Here is a 22,226-nt window from a genome sequence, read left to right as displayed (position 1 = left end):
TGTGCCAGCCCTCCCCCTGCCCTCCTTCGTCCAGGCCCCCAATCACAATCCTATTACTGGCTGCCTTGAAGAAACCTCAGCTCACTAAGTCCAGTCCAGACAGCCAAGTTTGGCGCCTGAGGCCTTCTAAATCGGACCATACACATCACCTCCCCTCCTTCCTACACACATCCTGCTGCTCTTGACAGGCTGCGCTGCAGCCACCTCCAACACCTCATGCACACTCACCTCGGGGCTCAGCCACAAAGGGGATGGTGAGAGAGGAGTAACCGCAAACAGTGCTGGAGGATCTGTCTACCACACCAGGCCGTGCATGAGAGTGAAGTGGGGCAGGGCAGGTGGCCCTGCTGACCCCTCCTGTGGTCCCAGTGCTTAGGGGCACCTCCCAGGGTGAGCATCTCGTCACCCTGAGAACAGATGCTAAGACATAGTCCCCAAGTACTTCATGTGAAAACAAAGCAATCCCTTCCCATGCTGGAGGAAAGACTGTCTGCATGGGGACCAGAGAAACAGGACTGTATTTAAGAAGTAGGCAAATTAATGTTTTTTGTGTTTTTTTTTTTTTTTTTTAGAATGAATGAGTGCATGGTGGTTTTGCCTCACACTTTGGTTTAGAATCACTGCATTCTTTTTTCTTTGGGCACAGCTCCAACTCCACCCCACCCCCCACCCCACTCACTTCCCCTTCACCTGTGCCCTCCTCTGGGAAGCCTTTGCTGACTGCCACAAGCAAGCCTAATCACGCCCTCCTCCATGTGCCCAAATGCTCCTTGAGTTCCCCCAAATCATGACTGAACCACACACACACACACACACACACACACACTTAGATGTCTATCTCCCCCATGACACCGTAATTCCCTACTAGGGCCCAGAACCCAGGACAGGGTCTGCCTAGAGTCACTGTGAATGAGGACTTGCTGGGGATGCCAGCTGGGCCAGGCCAGCTGATGAGACACTCAAATCTGTGCCTTCTGCTCTCAGGCCTTTCTGTGGAACCCATGGACACCCACACCCGAAGCCTTCCCGATAGCTACTGAGCATGGAGTAAGGGTCTGCTCTCAAGTGGGGGTGGGGAAGACCCCTTACCTGGTGCAACCATAATTTCATTTTTCTTGGAGCGAATTCGAAGGAAAGTGAGGTCATTCTGGGGGTCGATTTCACGCACGGTGCTCCGGGCCTTCAAGATGAAGTTGTGCATGAGGCTGGCGTACTGTGTGGTGGTGGGATTGTCCATGGTGCTCTTGATGGGAATGCCTGCGGGGAGAGCAGAGACTGAGCAGAACCCTGGGAGTGCCTTTCTGCCCTGCTCACAGCCCCGCGCCCACAAGTCCAGAGCCTAGACTGGCAGTTAACAGCCATCGCCCAGTGTTGACTGAGGACTTGACAGGCAAGTGCTGAGCACTTGAAGGATGCTAGCTCCAGTTCCCAGAAACGCTCTAAGGACGGTGTCACCATCTTTACTTGTCAACCAGGCAACAGAAACTCTGAGCAATGAGGTGGCCTGCTGAGGTCTAACAGCAGATAAACACAAGCAGTGGGGCCAGGATTCCAGTGAAGGCCTGCTGGCTTCACGGCTGGGCTCCCTTCACAGGGCCACATACTGACTGATTTCCAGCAACAGAAGGATAGACTATGACTCATAACACTGAGAGTATGAACAAAGAGAACAGCTGCTACACATCTGTAAGTACTGTGAAGTACAAGACGGAAGGTCCGCCTGCGCCGAGGCAGAGCCGTCACCAGCGCTGTGCTCCAGTCCCTAACAAGGCAGGCTTGGGCTCAGGCACACACACCATCCACACACGACGCTGCCCCCTGTTAAAGCCTGTTTCTCTGTCTGCACACACCCTTGTAAACAGCGTTGCTACTGCTTTCAAAGAGCCCACAAGTGGCCATTCCACAGGGTTAATCATTCCCCTCTTGTTGGGGACTCAGGCTGCATTTTTTACTTAATCACCTCGTACTGAACAACATCCTGCACCAAGCCTTTTCTGTTTTGAGGACTGCTTCCTTGCAATGAACTATTAAATGGCCTTCCCTCACTGGACGGTACCTGTTGTCATGGAGGTGAGGGATGGGGCTTAGCTTGAGACACCTCAGGCCACGGCCAGGTCATCAGGTGCCTATGAATCACTGTAACATGTCAGCCAGAGGCTCCATCGATGACCCCGAGTGCTCACAGTGCACAGGCTCTTGTTCCAAGTGTGGCCCAAGTCGCTCCCCACACATCAGTGGCTAGATTTCGGCTCTAGGACCCTGCCATCTGGCCTATAACTGACCAGCCAAAGGCTCAGCCAAAGACAGTCACCCGCAGACCTACCCATGGGTGGCAAGAAGCTGACCAAACCTTGTCTTATTATGGCACAGTGAGTGTAGGCAGAAGAGGGCATGGGAGCAAGAGAAGCTGTGAGTCAGAGGTTGCTCTGAGCCAAGTGGAGTTATGAGGACAGGTTGTAGTGATCACTTGCCTCTAAAGGAGACGATGACCAGGTCACCAGGGCAGATGTTGTGTCCTGGGTGGCAACCAGGTGCCCACCAGGGCCCCACGAGGCCTCATTCAGTGGTGAAACCTTCCTCGGGACAGCAGTATAAGCAGTTGGGGGGATGACCAGTAGGAACTCTGAAATCAAGGACCTGGGCTTCTCCCCTGGCTCTGCCCCTTCCTGGCTAGGTGGCCTTACACAAGTGATCTAACCTAGGCCTCCACTTCCTTATCTGTAAAATAATGCCTGTGCTTCACCGTGCTGCTGGGAGGGCTAAATGTGTCTTAATTCATCTGAAAATATTCAGCAAAAGCATGCACAGAGTAGCACAGAGTAAGTGCTGATTTATTACTGACATTACCCATGCTATAAACCCCATCCCTAAGTAACCTGAGGGGCCAGTCTTGAGGCATGGCAAAGTCTGGGGGTGGGAGGGGGCAAAGCTCTTGGCTTTCTTTTTGTATTCCATCAGGCCACCTTCTCTCAGGCGCCTCTGCCTGGAACTGTCTTTCCCTTCCCTGCTCTCTGCTGACTCCCGCTGTCCCTCACGTCTCCCTCCACCCCAGGATGTGGTCAGCGACCCCGTTCTACAGTCCCAGCACCGTGCCGCTGTCCTGCAGGGCAGTTACTCGAGTCTGAGATCATGCCTGCACGGGAGTGATCCTGACGCCTGTCCCCAGCAGACTGGACGCTCCCGAAGGGCCAGAGGCAGATCTGATGTGCTCACCAGTGTCTTTGGGGAGACTGCATCAAATATTTATGACTGTTGTTAAAAAATGAGTAGACACAGGTATGCTTTTAGTAGTTCAAATATACTGACATGAGTGTGATCACATGTCTACCAAGTGAGAAGGTGTGTAAGAGAGAAAAGAAACTAAGCTCTTGTTGGCTCACTGTAAAAACGAAAGAAAACATGGAGCTGGCAGGGTGGGAGCGGGGGGCAGGGACCAACACGGGGGACAATTTCAAACAAGCACAAGAGAGAAGTCCAGATTCACAGGATGCCAGAGCTGGGGAACACCTCAAAGACAGCCGAGTGAGTAGGTGGCCGACTGCAGGTCGTGGCCTCCACAAACGGGGGCTGAGCGCCTGCAGTGGTGGCTGGCGCCTCAAAGCCGTGATTCTGAATCTGGGGCTCAGATCTGTCAGGTTGTATAGCCAGGTCCGCCCACCAACCCCCCTCATCAATCAGCAATTAAAACACATTAATAAAACTTAACAGGTATTTATTGAGAACCAACTTTGTGTCAGCATTACTGCGGGTGCTGGGGATACAGAAATGATCACAAGAGATAAAGCTCTGCCCTCAGGGATTTACACATTTGAGACTTTTATTTTGCCCTGTGTGCGTAGCAGCAGATGGCAGGGGTCTGGAGGGTACAAATAGGATGTTCCTTACATTCCATTCTTGGTTAAGTCTGCTTAAAGGTACATTTTTATTATGAAACATCATTTAAATCTGGCCAAGGGTGAGACATCACCAGGCAGTGGCAGGTGGTTGGTAAGTGACTGGGACAAGAGCATGTCCTGATTTCAGGGGTGGGGAACAATCCCTCGGGGCTGAGCTGGTCAGGGAGGACATCCTGCTGGAAGAGGCAGCTGAACTGAATCACGGAGATGGAAAGCCCCAGAGGAGTATCTGAGATCCCTAATACAATCACCCTGACTGAACACCTCTAATGCAAGCCTTCAGAGGGGCTAAGGGCCCCCCAGAGCAGCGAGTTCTGACCACCTCCATCTGTGGCTGGGTGATCCAGGGCAGGTCAACCTGACTGCTCTCAGCTTCTGGTTTGTCATCTGAAAAATGGGCAAATGTCCCTACTTTGCAGAAATGTGTGAAATGTAAATGAGAATCTGAAGTGGGAGATCTATGAATGGACCACAAATTAAAAAACACACAGGGAATTTCCAGGTGGTCCAGTGGTTAGGACACTACACTTCCACTGCAGAGAGCACAGGTTCGATCCCTGGTCAGGGAACTAAGATCCTGCATGCTGTGTGGCTCGGCCATCAAAAAAACAAGCAAATAAATAGACGGATAAATAAATAAACACAAATGCAAGGATTTTTGACATTCATATGGCATTTACTATACATCAGGCACTGTTCTAAAAGCTTCCCTCAGAAAAAGACAGTGTGGCTGTCCACATTTTTCAGATGAGGAAACAAGCTGAGAGGCTAAGAGCCTTGTCTAGGATCACATAGTTGATAAGAAAGTAGTCAGGATTCACGCCCAGGCAGTCTGGTTCCACATCCCGTATTCTTAGCTACTGTGCCATACTGCCACATTAGTACACAAAAAATAAGTGCTCATCAGTATCAAAAAGGTAAGAAGTTGGGGCTCTATTTTCCTAATGAAAAAGCTCAACTTTGGGGGCAGTTTTACACTAGAATGAAGGCTTGTGGTCTGGAATACTGGTGGAAGTCTAGGGGGTCCCAGCTGGGAAGTCAGCCCCTGGGGCTGTTTCTCCCCAGCTGGGGTCAAAAATGTCTATTTACAGAAGAGTCTCATACCAAGTCTTCTGGGTCTTAGAGCAAGAAGCTCCTTGGAGCAAGGACCAAGGAAGTGGCTTGAGGCAGCTAGGTTCTGAAGAGGGGAAGGGAAAGCCCTGGCCACCCAGCTGATTAGTGGTGGACCTGAGACGCCTCCCATAGTGTCCTCAGGCTCCCCACCCCACTGCCTCCTTTGAATGCAGTGAGCACACGGTTTAATGAGAGCCTGACAAAGCTGGGGCACACATTCTACCTAGCTATGGGCTGGCCGGGGTCTGACGACTTGGAAAACAACATTCTAACTGAGGACACGCCACCTTCAATTTGTTACCCTTGGTGACTTTCATTCTGCTCTATTTAAGCAGGCACTGTTGAGAATTCTGCCGTTCCAAAATAAGGCCCAGAATGACAATGCAAATACACAGAGGCTCTCGAGGCGCGTCAAACAAAGCCAAGTTGGCTGGATGCATCGGGTTAGAGAACGGAGCAGGGGGGCCCAGTTGGGTGACCCTGGACATGGCCTGGGACGGAGTCCAGCAGCCACTCTCTGGTCCTTCATGGAACCCTGTGGGAGAAAGAGCCCAAGTGCGCTCGGACAGACTTGGGATGAAATCTTGGCTCCATAATGGCAGGAAAATGGAATTTCTAGACTCACTTTTCTCCACTGGAAAATGGAGACAACAGAGCCACTTCAAGGAATGACAGAAATGATCTGTCTGTGAAGCACCAGCCCGTGGCCTGGCAGAGAACAGGTGTGTGATAATATCGGTCTCCTTCTTCATCACGTCTACTGCGGTTTGGGAAAAATTAGCATCTGTACACTTTAACAGTTGTTGAAATAATGTCCCAGAAGAGGAAGGAAAACTATAGGCCCAAAGCAGTTGACAGCAGTGAGAGACAGCAAAAGAGAAGCAGAGACAACATAAAGGGGGGATGGAGAATGAACACGGGACTGGAGCTAAAAAGTCTGCGTATGTAAACCACGGAGCAAAATCAAAACCCCAAACAGAAACTCCTGAGTAAACAGACGCAAGAGTGACAACTATAATTATGAGCAAGAGAAAAGGCGCTGGACAAGGGCTGCCTGAAGAAGTGTGGCGCTCTGAGAGGTGTGACGTGTCAGGGCAGTGGGGCAGGGAGGAGTTTTCCTTTTTTTAAATTTAGAATTCTAGTAATAGTGCTTGGAAACTGGAGGTGATTTAAAAAATAAATAAATAAAAGGATGAGAACTAGATCAGGTACATGAGAGGTTTAGTAAAAAGCAACTGTTATGCTGTGTTAGGCTCTTTTCTGGGGGCCGGCCTGCACTCAGCTCATGGCTGGAAGGAGGGTGTACCTTCTGTGTTTACCACGATGATTCCCTGCACGCCCTTCTGGCTCTGGAGTCGCTTCAGGGTCTCCTCCACCTCTGCCTGCCAGAGAGAATAAGACCAAGGTTAGAGCGGTCAGGAAGCCTGGATCAACTCCCTTGTACCCCCGGCAGATGAATCACACTTCCCAACAACAGACAGGTAACACCCAGGCACGTGGCACCTCCTGCAAGCTCCCTGGGACTACCTAGAACAGCCCTGAGGCCACCGCCAGCATGGAAACCAATGCATTCCCGGTGTGGGGCGGGGCTGCTCCCTCTGCCCACCAGGGGCTCTCTGCCCCTCACTTAGGGAGCAGAACTCAAATACTATTCCCAGGAGTATAGCCACATCCATGACTCAGCTATTTGGTACAGCTGGGGGACAAACCAGAGGAAACTCATGATTTGAAAAATTCCAAATGGAGGTGTCTAACAGGAAGGAGATACACTGTCATTTGTCACCCGGAGCTGGTCTGGGTGGGCTACTCTGGCACATGCGACTTGTAAACCGAGTGGACAATCAGACTGTGAGTCCTCACCTCGCCAGGCAAGACCTTCTCCGTTATTACTCCCATTTCTTCCACCCTTCCCTCCACTCTCCCCCTGTATGTCCATATCTCCCTGCCTCCACAGCTTTTACCAAACAAGGCCTCTTCTTCGCTGAAATCCAACAAATTCTTCAGGATCATCTTAGATATCACGTCCTCCACGAAGCCTTTACTGATTCCAATGCAGTGGCCTTTGGCCATTTCCAATGGACTCCCTGAACTCTTGACTGTATCTCTCTGGAAATAGGTGCTGTTTGACTTAAAGTCTCTCTAATGGTCTGCAGAGCAGGGGCTCAATGAACAACTGTTAAACTGAACTAGGCCTAACTCCCCCTGTGGATGGAAACTGGCCTTCAAGTGTGTTTGTTCTCAGGAGGCCCCTTTTAGACCCATCCAGAATCTAGTGCGAAGCTCCTCACAGGCTGAGGGTCAGACACACAGGCTCTGTTCACCAAGAGAGCGGTACCCCGCCCTCACAGGCTGATGAGCTGGCCCAGAGGAGGAGCTTCTCAACAGAGGATGGAGACAGCACAAAGAAAGATTGTTTTTCTAGTAGGCCCGAGCCTCACAATCCAGTCACTGCCACCCACTCTCCACTGACATGTGAATACTCTCAGATGCTGGAGGGAAGGGCAAACAAGTTCCTCCTACAAAATGGCAAAGAGCCTGACGCCTCTGTAATCTGGAGCCTTGGTAAAAGGACACGGCTAGCTATGTGGACTGAAAGTACAATGCAGTGGGTTATGCATGGATGAGATCTTAATTCATTCATCGGACTTTCACTGAGCTCCGACCACACGCTATTCTGGAGAGGACTGATAAAGTATTATACGATAGTGGTCAATACTACACAGCACTCAACCTGACCTGGTAACCCTCCTGGAAATTCATCCTAAGGAAACGATCTGAGAAAACTAAGGGCAAGATGTTTGCTGCAGTGACATCTTCAATAACAAAAAGCAGGAAGAGCCAAAACTGCCCAACATTTAGGGAAAACATCAAGGGGATTACGAATGTCCATTCACAGGAATGTAACACATTAACAATGGTGACCAGAATATTTATAACACCTTAAAAAGAAAGTACTTGGGAAATGGTATCCACATGAAAACAAGAAGAGGGCTAGAAGGATCATGAATGAAATAAAAAGCCACACCAAGAGTAGAGAATTATAGATAAGGTTTTTTTTTTTTTTAACAGCCTCTTTTACTCTAGTATATTATTTTTATTTAAAAACATTTTTTAACCCATCTCTCTGTGTATCCAAGAGATCACAGATCTCTGACTTGGGACTATAGAGCTCTGACATTCTCAACACTGTAAGAATAAGAACACATAAGAATAACTAGGATGGCAGTTTAGGACATTTCAATCAACATGCAATCAAACTAGGGATGGGGAAAGCTAAAGATGGAAGAACTGAAGTCCAAAATACCCCTAGAGGTTGGAAAGTGAGGCTGAAATGAAAAAGATGAAATTTTGTAAGACAAGTTAATCATTCAATAACTGTATGGGAATCTTCTATGTGTCAGATGTTGTTTGAGGTCTAGGGGTGCTGTGCTGGACAAAATACAACAAAAACCCTGTCCTCATGAAGCTGATTTTGGGGGGTGGAGTGGGGGGAGGGAATCAGACATTAAGCAAAAGCATAAATAAAATACAAATGTCAGATTCAGTACGGATGGGGGATCTGGAAAGCAAGGGGCTGATGGCAATTTTAAACAAGGTGGTCAGAGAAGGCCTCGCTAAGGTGATAGTTGAATAGACATCTGAAAGGAAACAAAGGAGCTAACCAGGTGGATTTCTAGGGAGAGTGCTCCAGAAAAAATGCTAAGGGGCCAGTGTGGCTGAGGGCAGTGAGTGGCAGGTAGCCAGAGGAGAGGGAGGCAGGATCAGACAAGATTTCAGTGGTATTGTAGACCAGAGTGATGACTTTGGTTTTTAAAGGCAGGGGGTGTGAGGAGCCGCTAGCAGGTTTCGGGTGAGCAATGACAAGATCTGTTTCATAAGGATGTCCTGGCTGCTGTGTGGAGAATGGACTGCAGGGGGCAAGCACAGCCCGCCTGAGCCCGGCCTGCCCTGGTGAGTGCTGCTTCTTCTGAAAGCAGGGAACCTCCTCTCCCTCACTCACCACTAGATGTAACTAACTCCCAAGTCTCTGGACTCCGCTCATGAGCCTCCTGTGGGAGGCCTGCTCTGGACACCTGCCCCTCTTCTAGGTACCCAAGGCACCCTGACTCCACGGCACTTATCAGCAATGAGTGTAACTTCTGTTCTGCTTATCTCCTCCTGCTGCTGCTGCTAAGTCGCTTCAGTCGTGTCCAACTCTGTGTGACCCCATAGATGGCAGCCCACAAGGCTCCCCCATCCCTGGGATTCTCCAGGCAAGAACACTGGAGTGGGTTGCCATTTCCTTCTCCAATGCGTGAAAGTGAAAAGTGAAAGGGAAGTCGCTCAGTCGTGTCCGACTCTTAGCGACCCCATGGACTGCAGCCTACCAGGCTCCTCCATCCATGGGATTTTCCAGGCAAGAGTACTGGAGTGGGGTGCCATTGCCTTCTCCGATCTTTTCCTCCAGACCCAAGGAAACTTGGGAGCAGGAACCCAGCCTTTGTAATCCCAGTACCTGGTACAGCTCAACAGATACTGGAGGAACAAATAAAAACCATTTCCTCAACTGTGTTTTACAAAATCAACCTTTTTAAGTATAGTACCCTGGGCTTACAGTACCCAGCATGATGACTGAGGGTTTATATGATCCTAAATTTAATGAGACCCAACCACTGAGATCTAGCTGCTTAAAAGGTAAACATGCTTACCAAGAAAGGGAGGACACACAAGTATACCTGACCTATTCAGTATCTGCTACAGGTCAGATAGTAGGATGAATGTCTTCAGACACATCTCATCTGAACCTTCCATGGTTAGTATGAGATTCATTTTACAAGGAGGAAACCAAGGTTCAGAAAGGATAAGCATTTTGCCCAAGGACACACAGCAGGCCAAGAGAAGAGTTGAATACACCACTGACCACAAATGAAGATGTCCCCATCCTCACGAGTTCAGATTTTGGTACAAGAGACTTTCAAAAACAAGTGGCAATATTCCAGCATACGGGACGGGGGGGGGGGGGGGGGGTGCCGGGGTGGGCAGGGGGATGCTTCTTGGATGAGTGTGGTCAGGAACACCCGAGGATGTAATCCTTAAGCCAAGAACTAAATGATGGGAAAGAAAAGTACTCCAGAAAGCAGCATGAAAACTAACACAGTGAAATCGGAAGCAGTTCGGCACGTTCGAGGAGTAGACAGAATCGGTGTTGGAAGGTTTGATTCTCTGCTAATCTGACAGGCAAAACCCAAATAACAGAAAGTCAACCTTTCTTTAATTTTTAAGAATTATCAGCGAGGGGACTCCCTGATGGTCCAGTGGTTAAGAATCTGCCTTGCAATGCAGGGGATGTGGGTTTGATCCTCAGACAGGGAACTAAGATCCCACGTGCCATGGAACCATGACTATTACGCCCCCTGGCCTGGAAAGTCTGTGCCCTGCAACGAAGTTCCCACATGCCACAACTAAGACCCAACACAGCCAAATAAATAAATATATGTTAAAAAAAAAAAAAGAATTATCAATGAGGCTGGTCAGAAAAAAAAAAACAAACCAAGACTTACCAGTGAAGTTAAGCTAGAATTTGACTGTCTGCATCTCTCCTTTTTCAAGTCTTTTGCTTTTTCTACTAATTTTATTGATTTTCAAAAACTCTTAAGTTAGAAATTTTAGATTTCTGCCCATCATATAAATTACACTTCTCCCACTTTTCTAATTTAACTTTACATTGTTTTTCAATAATCAGAGGTTCTGAATTTTTAAGTAATCAAACTTAATAAAAACTTTTCCCTGGAAGACTAGAGAATAGCTTCTCCAACCTGACCACAGCTAGTAGGGTGGGGTTAGGCCTGGGGGAGTGGGGGTCATGAGGTCTACAGGAGGCAGTAGGCACCTGCCTTCAGGAGAAACTGCTTAAAACAAATGTCAGGTTCAGCCCTGAAGGAGCCAAGAAAGAAAACAAATGATGCCAAAAAGACAGGAGCAGCCACAGCAACATTAGCAGAAGCAAGAGGAGTCCCAGCCAGGCATCCAAGTCATGCCACCTTTGTCTCTAAAGTCTGTTATCCCTGCAGTGCTAGCCGACTGGTACCAGATATATCTAAGTGAATATGTAGCCCCTCAGGGTTGGCTCACATCTCCAAATTCCTGCCTTGCTCCTAGAAAAAGCCCGGCTGGGATCCTCAGCACCCCGAGCCGAGTCTTTATTTCTATTAACACGGGAGTGTGCACCAGAGAAGGGACCAGGCTCCTGGGTTCTCTAATTTCTAGGTGCATGCTGCTGACAGACCAAAAAACACTCCAAACAAATAAAAAAACAAGTAGCAGTAAAACGCCAGGATTATTCGTTGGTTTGGCACGGGAGGGTAACCGCGGAAGCAGATGATTCACAAAGAAACTGTGACCACTGTGATGACCAAGCATAAAAAAGTTTTACTTTCTATTAAACAAAAACAAATTACAAGGAGGGGACAACATCTGCATCAAATACAACAGACAAAAGAGTAATTTCAAAACATTACACAGAATGATTAAGAAAAACAGCAAGTCTCCAAAAATTAAGTGGGCAAAAAGGATAAGAGGAGAAAATATACCTCAGAGAAACTACAAACACAAGAAAAATGTTCAACGTTCCCTGTAAATAAAGACATGAAAATTACAGCAATGCCGAGGTTATGTTTTTGAACATTGGCAGTTATTACGGCAAAACTGGTACAAAGGCAATAAGCCCTTTTGGAAAAGCTACAGGACAACACTATTATGAGAACCATATGTGCTGAGCCCCTTGCTTCAAATTCTTTGAGAATTTCTCCTAAGGAAATAATCTAATAAATGTGGGGGGAAAAAAGAAAGAAAAACAAACTACACATTCAGAAACATTCATCACAGCGCTATCTCTATTAGTGAAGAACCAGACGCAACCCAAATGTATGCTGGCGGAATGCTTTGGCAAATTATGATAAAAATATTTCATTGATTATTATGTAGTCACTAAAAATGATTCATTACAAAGACAGATAGCAACAAAGTTATATGTCTTTGGGTATTAAAACAAACAGAAACAAAAAACTAGCAGGTATATCTTGAATGTGAATACATGAACAAAGAGGAAGGAGAATGTACAAAGATGAAAATACTTGTGTGGCGGAGTAAAACTAGATGCTAATTACAGCCGATTTTTATATCACCAGCGTAAAGGGCAATTTGTCATTTTCTACCAAAATGTTCATGGGGTCGCAAAGAGTCGGACATGACTGAGCGACTCACACACACCCCCCCAAAATGTTAAAATGTGCACGCCAGAAGTATCACTGCTACAGAACGCTACATAAACACAAGCATGAGTGGACAAAGGAAAAAAAAACAAAAACAGTACTGCAGCATTGTCTGGAGTGAAAAACTGTTAACCATCTAAATGGATATAATGCAACGGAATAGGAAAACTGCCCTATAAAAGGATAAAATAGATTTGTATGTATCAACATGAAAAATATTTGGCATTTTTTAGTGAACAAAGTTAAAAAATGAGATTATACATATAACCTAAAGTAAGCTTGTGTGTGTGCTTGCTTAGTCATGTCCGACTCTTTCTGACCCCACGGACTGTAGCCCGCTAGGCTCCTCTGTCCATGGAATTGCTACTCCAAGGGATCCTCCCAACCCAGGAATTGAATCCTTGTCTCTTGCACTGGCTTAATATGTATAAATACACAAGTTCTAATTTCATGTAATAAACATGTTATATACAAATGTGCTTATGCACTAAACAAATCTGGAAGAAGACGTATCCAACTGTCAACAGTGATCAGTAAAGGGGAGTAAGATGGGGACTACATACACTTTTCTAAGTTACATATTTTGGTAATGCTTGAATTTGTTAAAACATGCATCTAAAGTATGTTTTGCTTTTATGAATATAAATACACAATAGCATGGTATGGGTTGCAGGAAGCTCTGATTCGTGTAAGAAAAAGGGGTCTCATATATATATATATGAAAAGCTATGACAAACCTAGACAAAGCTATGACATAGCTAGAAAACCTAGACATTGCTAGAAAAGCTGACAAACCTAGACAGCATGTTAAAAAGCAGAGACACTACTTTGCCAACAAAGGTCCATCTACTCAAACCTATGGTTTTTCCGGTAGTCATGTATGGATGTGAGAGTTGGACTATAAAGAAAGCTGAGCACCGAAGAATTGATGCTTTTGAACTGTGGTTCTGGAAAAGACTCGTGAGAGTCCCTCGGACTGCAAGAAGATCAAACAAGTCAATCCTGAAGGAAATCAGTCCTGAATATTCATTGGGAGGACTGATGCTGAAGCTGAAACTCCAATACTTTGGCCACCTGATGCAAAGAACTGACTCTTTGGAAAAGACCCTGACGCTGGGAAAGATTGAAGGCAGGAGGAGAGGGGGACGACAGAGGATGAAATGGTTGGATGGCATCACCGACTCAATGGACACGAGTTTGAGCAAGCTCCAGGAGTTGGTGATGGACAGAGAAGCCTGGTGTGCTACAGTCCATGGGGTCACAAAGAGTCCAACACGACTGAGCAACTGAACTGATATATACATATAGATATAATAAAACAAACTAACGGTGTTTGTTTCTGAAGGAGACCGAGGTTGGGGGGGTCACAGTTGGGTGGGAAATCTATTTTTCACTTACATCTTCTCAGATTTTCTTTTTAACTGTGTGTAAGATTTATCTGTTAAAAGTTAATTTATTTTTTTACAGTTTACAAAGTGATGTGAAAGATGAAGTTACTTCCTCTATACTATAAACTAGCTAACTTTATAAAGCAAAGTACATTACTAAACTATATAGAGGAAAAACTGAAGAGAAAAAGACTAATGGTAATATACCTAATCCTAAGTCGTTACTTAACTCCAGATCATGGCATTGTTTCTTATTCCTTTTCCATTTTTCTTATAGTCTTTAAATACTTATATAAGATTTTTAAAAACCATTCACGGGTTTTAACGTGGGAACGGTTTTAAACCTGATTTAAAGGTCTTCTCGTTATTTTAAAGTTGGGAGGATTAAAAACACAAGAAAACAAACCTGTAAAGTCGTAATGAGCCCACAGTTCCAGCCAGTAGGGCAAGAACCCCAAGGGTGGATCCCGCTCGTTTCTGACTCATGCATCATGTCCCAGCGGCTCGCAAGAATCACGGGGACACAAAGGCAGCAATCAAGACTCTAGGGTTCAAATCCACCTCCGCCATTTCCTGGGGCAAGACACTTAGCTTCACTGGGTTTTAGATTCCAAGTATGTAAAACGGAGATAATGAGTGTACCCACTTATCTATGTAGGTACACCTTACATAGTTATGGGGTGTACCTACATGTAGGTATGGGGAGGCGTTTAGCAGAGCCAGACACTAATTAAGCTTCCTGTAAATGTAATCATTACAGTTATAGTCGCGCAACAAGGTCCAGGATGCTAGGACGCAGGGGTTTGGGGGCAGGCCTCTCCACCTCCGTCCACCCCGAGCCTAGGCCTAAACAACTGCTTCCGGTCAAGGGACTGCCGGATCAGGTGGCCCCGCCTCAGTCCCTTGTGAGTCTGAAGGCCCGCGCCGCCCCAGTTCCGCCCTCCAGACTGCTCGGGCCCGGCCCCGCCCAGCCCCACGGATGCCCAGCCAGGCGCTCAGAGCCGTCCCCGGAGGATGGAAGGGCAGTCTCAGGGTGGTGGAAAGTCTTGCTCGGCCACCTCCCGGGCGCCTGCCACAAGCTCCCGGCGGACACTCACCATCTCGGACCGATCCGGTAGCTCCGCGTCGCCGGCCCTCAGCCCGGTCCGGCAGCCTTTCTGCGCCTGCGCACAACTCCCTGTCAAGGCGGACAGCCTCGGTAGCCTATCAGAAACCAGCGTAGGACGGCGGGGCGGGCGGGTAGGCGGGTCTTAGTCAGCTCCCTCAGGGCTCGAGGGGAATTTGCCTTGTGCAGTCAGAAAGTGAACGGCAAGAGCGCAAAGGAGAAAATTCCGAACTCCCACTGTGCCGAAAAGACGCTGGTTCGCGTTGTTGGAAGAGGCTTTCAACCCTTAATCGAAGTCTTGAGTTGGCTCTGGGTGGAGGGTGATTAGAGATTCTGAAGGCGAGGACTGGGGATGCTGAGGCCTGTGCTCTAAGGTTGAGGCAAAAACAAGGCGCTAAGCCCCGATGCTCTAAAAACGCTAGAAAACCTGGAGTTCGGTCTGGAGTCAAGCGTCCTTGGGGGTCTCCAGAGCGACTCACTTGGGAATATTCCATGCAGGCTCTGAGAAGTGGTCAAGGCTAGCCTGGCAGTCTGCATACTTTGAATCCCTGTGTTCCCTTGGAGAAGCCACTTCACATTTCTGTGCTCCCTCACCTTCCTGGAGCCCTGTGTTGTTCCGTGTGTCACAAAACTGTGTTCTCTTGCAGGAAATGATTTATTAATTAGTGAACCTCGTGCTACGTTACTGGGCTGACACCCTCCCTAACTCCAGTAGACTCAGTTTAGTTTCTTCTCGTCACTGGAGTTTGCTGGGTTTTCAACACAGATGATCTAGCTCCCAACTTTCTTTCCACCGTAGCCTCAGTTGGGGAGGACTGTCTGCACGTTAACAGGACTAAATGTAGTGACTTTACAATGAGTAAACCTGGCAGACACCGTGTTAATCAGCGAGTCCAGGTTAACATAGCTGGAAACAGGACATATTCATACGTGCCCTTTGATACCATGCACCAAGGGCACGCCACCTCCGGTTTTGTTTTTTTCCACAAAAATCCATGGCCTTAACTATGAGAAAATATTAAACTAGAGGGGCATTCTACAATGTGCCCGGAAATACTCTTCAAAAAAAACCAAGGTCATGAAAGACTAGGAACGAATGAGGAACTGTCACAGATTGGACGAGACTGAGAAAAACACTGGTGGAAAAACTGGTGACAGCTGTATAAAGGTTTGAAAAGTTTAGTATAAAAGTTGAGTTATTTTATTGATGGTCAAGTTTTTATAATTGTACCAAGTTATATGGGATGTTAACATTAGGGAAAGCCTGGGTGAAGGGTTGTGCAGTTCTCTGTACTGTTTCTGCAACAGTTCTGTAAATCTGAAATCATTTTTTTTTTTAAAAAAGGATTGGACACAAAGAAATGGTTATTGAATGCAGGAAACATTAGAAAAGTGTTTAGCAAGGGGAAGAAGGATACAGTGACTGGACCCCAAGATAAGCACAGGAGTATCATCATCTTACATATGGTGAACTAGACTGAAGGGTGAATGAATTGAACAAGATTATAATCATAAAAGCCAAAAAAAAAAAAAAAAAGAGTATGGCCTAGAGTTCATGTGACTGGCTGGAGCCAGAGTAAGAATTGAGGAGGCGTTGGAAGAACTGGAAGGAGTTAAGGCTTTGAGTTTTGGAATTAATATTCTGTGGAATGGAGGAACCACTGGGGAGAACTACTTGAGACTTAAGTCTTCCACAGATCTTTCTGAGGCAGCACAAACGGACTGGAGAGAATGAAATGACAAGTTGCTACAGTCAATGAGGGTAGGGATGAAGGATGTGGGCTGTGGCAATGGGGGCAGCTCTGAAAGAAATGATTCTCAAGTTTTGGAGATGGACTTAACAGGATCTGAAGACCAATTAGATGGAACTAGTTACGGAAGACTCCCAGAGTTGCTGTTAAGTAGAAGTATAGCAAAATGTTTAAGCACAGTCTTTGGAGTCAGACAGTCCTGGATTCCAACTTGTACTCTTGCCATATAACAGCTAAGGACACTTGTAGCTTCTCAATCATCTTGAACCTATTTTCTGTAAAACAGAGATGATCATTCGTCTGTGAAAGTGACCAGGAACACTAAATGACAGTGCATGTTACATATCTGAGTGTTTGGGATATAGTAATAAATGCTGAGAGTTGTCCTGGAGTAAGTGAATAGAGGTGTGATACTGGTTGCTAGGATAGACAAGACAAACAGAAGAGGTCTGAATTAGAAATGAGGAAAGTAACAGCATGGCTGTTTTCACTTATCTGCAGGAGTAACTAAAAATTTTCAAGGTCCCTTCCTTGTGCGTTGCTTTCAGGAAACTCTGATGCTCACAGCATCTTTGCCCAATAGGAACTTGTTCATGGGGGACCAATACTGTCCTTCCTAGGTCTCCACTTAAGACCTGAAAGATTACCATGGATCCTCCCCTTAAGTGTCCTGACCACAAAGCAGCTTTACAGACACATGGAAACTGACCAATAAAATGAGCTGGGAGTGACAGCAGTTTCTGTTCTGGAGTTCTACAACATGAGATCCTCTTCCTAGAAGTCCAGAGACTAGCAGCCAGTCAGCCACAGCTGAGTCCCAGTTTGATGCTTTGAAGAGTTTGGTGCTGGAAAGCCAAATGTTCAGTAAAAATAACTACTTATTTTCCCAGGGAGGATTTCCTCATGCTGGGGGAAACACATCTTCCCTCTTTTCCTTAGCAACGGCGAAACTAGAGATTCCTAGCTGCTTAGGACAGATTAAAGACGATAAGGTCTACTTTGAAGGATCTCCAAGGAACCTGTCTTCCAGTCACTGCTAGATCACCATATTAAAATTAAAAAAACAAACAAACAAACAAACAAAAAAAACCACTTCCCTTAGCGTCTTTCCACTGGGTCAATTTTAAATAACACCATGACCACTTGGTTTCCTAATAAGAAAAGGTCTTGTTAACTAGCTGGTGATTCTCTATGGAGCACCCATGGCTGAGATCCTTAGGGCACCCTTAGTTGTGCCAGAAAAGCAGACATCTTCATCTTGGTTTTCTTAAACACAGGCACCAAATCCAGTCTCACCCGAGTCTTTCTAGTTTTTCTCCCATCTACTCCAAGCACAGACAGGCAGTAACTTTGCCCATGTACAAAAGCAGAGGGGGAGAAATCTGTACATCCTGGTCACATAAAAGGCTTCCCTGCAGGTGGGAAAAACCTTATTCAAGACTAATAGCAAAGTGTGCAAAGGAAGGACCAGAAAGTTTAATTGTAAACAGTCTTACATCTTTTAGGAAACGCAAGTGAAGGAGCCCACTGCAGGACCTTTGTAACAGCACTTGACTCCCTATGGTACTTGTAGAGTTACCTGAGTATTTGAAATTGCAATTTAAGAACACAAAGGAACTCCAATACAATAATATACAATCCAGTGCTGCTATTCCATTTTTGGTTAACAAAAGCATAGCATATATACAAATAATTCTGAAAGCAACTAAAAAAAAAAAAATGCGGGGGGGGGCTGGAGATGCCAACAATATTAAATAGAAGTAGTTAACTTAAAGGAATTTAAAAGGATGGAGTTACATCCAAAACAAGGAGGGATATAAAAACAGAAGTCTAATTCCGTAAGTCATCCCTAGTAACATTTCAAGTTATTAACCAGGTAAATAAAAAAATTGGCAGAGTGGGCCTAATTGACATAGTTGATTTAGGATGAACCTCTATGGGCTGGTGAGTCATGTTTCACTAATATTTCTGATGAAATGACACTGGTATGTTAATCTCTTGATGAAAAATTAGTACCCGAACTTTTAAATAGAGTTATTGTAAGTCTTATGAAATTAAAATTCTCCTGCACTCTGATTTAAGATCATAAAAGCCAGAGCAAGAATTCATTATTATGAGCTGCTGGACCAGTTTTAAATCAATCTATTTGATAAAGCAAGTAAGGTCCTTCCCTCCTCACCCAGGCTATGTGAAACGCTGCCTTCCCCAACCTCCCAAAAGAGCAGAATAATAAGGCAATTGCTCATTTTACTTTGTTTTTATTTCAACATAACATGCAGTAAAAAAATTAACAGGATTTATTAGCATTTACAATGCTTACAAAGAAAAAGGACTCTAAAAGCAATTTAGTTCAGATTTAAGAAATCGCTCTAATTAAACACTTACAATAAATGTATTTCCAAATGATCAGTTTGGACCAAAATTTAAGATAGCATTTGGTAGATATTTATGTCTGCTGTCTATCTGCAGTATTTTTATATAACCTCTGATTCTTGGGATATCCAGCCCCCATTTTCCTAACACAGCAGGGAAAGACATATACATGTGGCCATTTAAATTAAAGGAAGAAATGGAGTAAGGGAGATCCCAGGCTGCAAAAATATATACAAGCATTTACCTTTTCCAGAACTAAACATTTCTTCCATAAAAATATTAATAGCCAAGCCCTATAGAACTAGGGCCGGGACTACTTCATATATAACTATTCTGTATTTTAAAAATATAGGGCAGAAAGCCTTTTGGATGATATTTATACATTTTCGCACAATATTTCTAGGTCCCTAAATGAATCATCAAGCATGTAGAACAAAAAAGTCTACTTTCTTACATTATCTCTTAATTTAATCTCATAAATCTCTAGTAAATATTGTAGGTAACTACATTTCAATATGAGCATTCACCTCAATAGGAAGTCTTTATAGAAGGTTTAATCTCCATAGCCATATATTACCAAAGTTCAGACATATAACAAATGGGTAGTTGGCAGACATTCGCTCTGTAAGACAAAGCAATAGTGTTTTTTGCCCCCTACCAACAAAAAGGCAGAGTCACTTTGAAAACTAGGGCTTTTAGAGACCATAGTACATTTCCTAGACTATGTAGAATAAAATCAAAATAAAGATAGGACTGGGGGGAGCCCAGTCTCTCCCTTTACACTAACGACTTCTGGATGAGGCAACCCTTTCACTCACATGTCTGCTTTATGATGGCAGTGTTTTAGAATACAGATATACAAGTTAAAAAATGTTTTTGTCGTTGTTTCAAGATGTAAAAGGAAGAGTACTTAGGGACAAAACCCCCCATTTCCTTTCCAAATAGAACAGGGGTTTGCTATTTGCTTATTTTTGGCTCAATGCTACTTTTTCATGCTATGCTACTGAAACCTGCCAAAGTCCCTATTTCATGAGATATTAGGTTATGAGTTCAGTTATGATAGGCACTCAGCTGGCTTAGGCTTTTTCCCACTGTCCTCTGACAGCAGTCATCTTGCTAAGTCTAAGCAGGCTAAGTTAAAAAAAAATTACCACAGAGAAGGTCAAAGTGCATTAATCAGTTACTAACAGAGCAATCTAATGTTAAATAGTCATGGGAAAAACCTGTTAAAATTGTTAGACGTGAACAGAAAATTCAAATCAGGACAAGACAGAATGGAAGTAACTATTATAACATTTGTCAGATAAATTGTCAATCTGTGAAGTTTTAATTCACACAGACAATACATTTCTGTGGTTACTAGAAATGTATTGCTGTAAATGCATTTACTCGCTTTTTTAACCAGTACCACAGCTCTTCCTCCCTAATGAAAATGAAAATGATTTTATAGATATTTTCATTGACCTCTACTTGGATTAGAAAGCACTCTAATTTGAACTCCTTAGCAGGAGTTAAATGTAACTGGAATTGTTGGATTATGATAAAATTTAAAGATGGAATTGATATACAGGAACATACAAAAACTGTCAATGGCCTTCGATAAATTCACCCAAATTAATTTCAAAAATTGGCTAACTTTTCTCTCTACAGTGAAGGCAGCATAGTGTCAGTATTGTTTGTGAAGTTTAGTATTTGCGAGGCAATTAAAACAATCAGATTTCTAAATGAAGTCATTTGCAGACCGGGACCAACTTCTCCACAAAACTACTTTGTGGAGAGATACAAGAGTCTAGCATCTCTTTTCTAGGGATAACATCAAATGATGCATGGATTTCATGCTCTGGAAAGGAAAAACAACAGTCAGGCCAGGCTGAAAGAAGAGGGAGAGCACAAGCCGGAAGTTTGCTCACAACCCCAGAAGCTGGGCTGTTTTAAACAAATACCTCTTTCCATGAGGCTTAATGGGTAGATCTTACATATTTTAGTTACCATGGAAATTCCCTGCATATTTTCAGAATCTCTAAAAGAAAAAAAACCTAAGTGAGACTTCTGAGACACATACACAAATTTTTTGTTAAGGAAACAATCTAGTGGAATAAGACAAGGCAGATTTCATTGCTGTGTTAATCTCATGGTAAGTAAGGTTTATGACTAAGTCATTTGCAGATCTGATTTCTGAAAACACTGAGAAGAAACCCAGAATCACTGGGAGATAAATCTCAATGATAACATTAATTTAATTACACTCAAGGTAACTCTCTAAACAGTCACAGTCCAATTTTACAAGTGTGCAATAGGCAAAGAAGGAAAAGGACAAACGTTGCAAATAAATTCTTGTCCTTTGGTGGTGCAGGCTCTCAGAATTCACTCTTGTCCAAAGCCTTCTGTTTCTTCAATAGCAAATAACAGCTTTTCCTTCAGTTGCTCATAGCTCTTGTAGGGTGGCAGGTCCAGGCGGTTAAAACTAAAAGTAAGAATTGTTACCTTGAGAAAAGGATATATACTAACAATGGTTTCAAAGCCAGGCAAAATTAGGTTGAAATCTTAGCTCCATCACTGGGCTCTTGGGCACCTGTTTTATTTTTTTACTTTTCCAAGTCTGTTTTTTTCTTTGGTAAAATGAAAGTTAACAGTATTTACCTCTCAGGATTCAATAAAGAAGAAATAAGCATATATAGCATAGTACCAGATGCTCAATAGGTGTGTAGTAAAATGCCAGTCCTCTTAAACTTTCCCATTTACTCTATAATCAAATGTGGTCAGCAAACGTTTGCTGTTTGGGCTAGATGGTAAATATTAATACTTTAGGCTTTGTGGGTCATAGGTCTCTTATCAAAAGGTTTTAAATATACCCCATTAACAATAAAAATATTTTCTGCTCTCATATCTAATATGCTGGTCCTACTGACTTTCTTTTATTCTTAACTGTGAATTTTAAAAGGTATCTTCTAATTTGGGGGCATATTAAGGACACTTTCACAAGGTAACAGGCAGTGAATCTGCCCTAAAGCCTTGGCCTTCTGCTATAGTTTTAGGATAAGGTGCAGGTAGACACTTGGCGGGCTTCCCAGGTGGCTCAGTTGCAAAGAAGCTGCCTGCCAATGCAGGAGACACAGGTTCGATCCCTGGGTGGGTCGGGAAGATACCCTGGAGGAGGAAATAGCAACCCACTCTACTATTCTTCCTGGGAAAATTTCATGGACAAAATAGGCTGGAAGGCTACAGTCAGCCCATGGGATCACAAAGTGGTCAGTCATGACTGAGCACTCACTCAACAGATATTTGGTAACAGAAGAAATAATGTTTCCACAAAGGGAAAATAAATTTACAGTTATAGAAATGAACAAATA

General features: G+C 44.6%; 2 protein-coding genes across 11 annotated transcripts in view; both read right to left on the bottom strand.

Annotated features, from left to right (window-relative positions):
- DYNLRB1 (dynein light chain roadblock-type 1) overlaps window positions 1–22,226 on the bottom strand; it is a 58,684-nt gene that overhangs the window by 2,506 nt on the left and 33,952 nt on the right. The window contains exons 2-4 of one of the 2 annotated variants that reach the window (XM_055544822.1): window positions 14,745–14,812; window positions 6,316–6,391; window positions 1,090–1,257 (exon numbers count right to left, since the gene is read on the bottom strand). In XM_055544822.1, coding sequence (XP_055400797.1) covers window positions 1,090–1,257; window positions 6,316–6,391; window positions 14,745–14,812 — 312 coding nt within the window. Of the gene's footprint in view, window positions 1–1,089; window positions 1,258–6,315; window positions 6,392–14,744; window positions 14,884–22,226 lie in introns of those variants that run through there. The other variant, XM_055544823.1, reaches the window with a different exon arrangement.
- ITCH (itchy E3 ubiquitin protein ligase) overlaps window positions 18,746–22,226 on the bottom strand; it is a 101,561-nt gene continuing 98,080 nt past the window's right edge. For all 9 annotated transcript variants that reach the window (XM_055544817.1, XM_055544812.1, XM_055544815.1 and 6 more), the window contains one exon: window positions 18,746–21,340. In XM_055544817.1, the coding sequence (XP_055400792.1) occupies window positions 21,241–21,340 (100 nt within the window). In that variant the 3' untranslated portion in view covers window positions 18,746–21,240. The remainder of the gene's footprint in view (window positions 21,341–22,226) is intronic.

The sequence above is a fragment of the Bubalus kerabau genome, chromosome 13 (assembly GCF_029407905.1).
Source record: "Bubalus kerabau isolate K-KA32 ecotype Philippines breed swamp buffalo chromosome 13, PCC_UOA_SB_1v2, whole genome shotgun sequence".
NCBI classification, from domain to species: domain Eukaryota; kingdom Metazoa; phylum Chordata; class Mammalia; order Artiodactyla; family Bovidae; genus Bubalus; species Bubalus kerabau.
The sequence above is the reverse complement of the archived record's forward strand: the minus strand, read 5'-3'. Positions and strand labels throughout refer to the sequence as shown.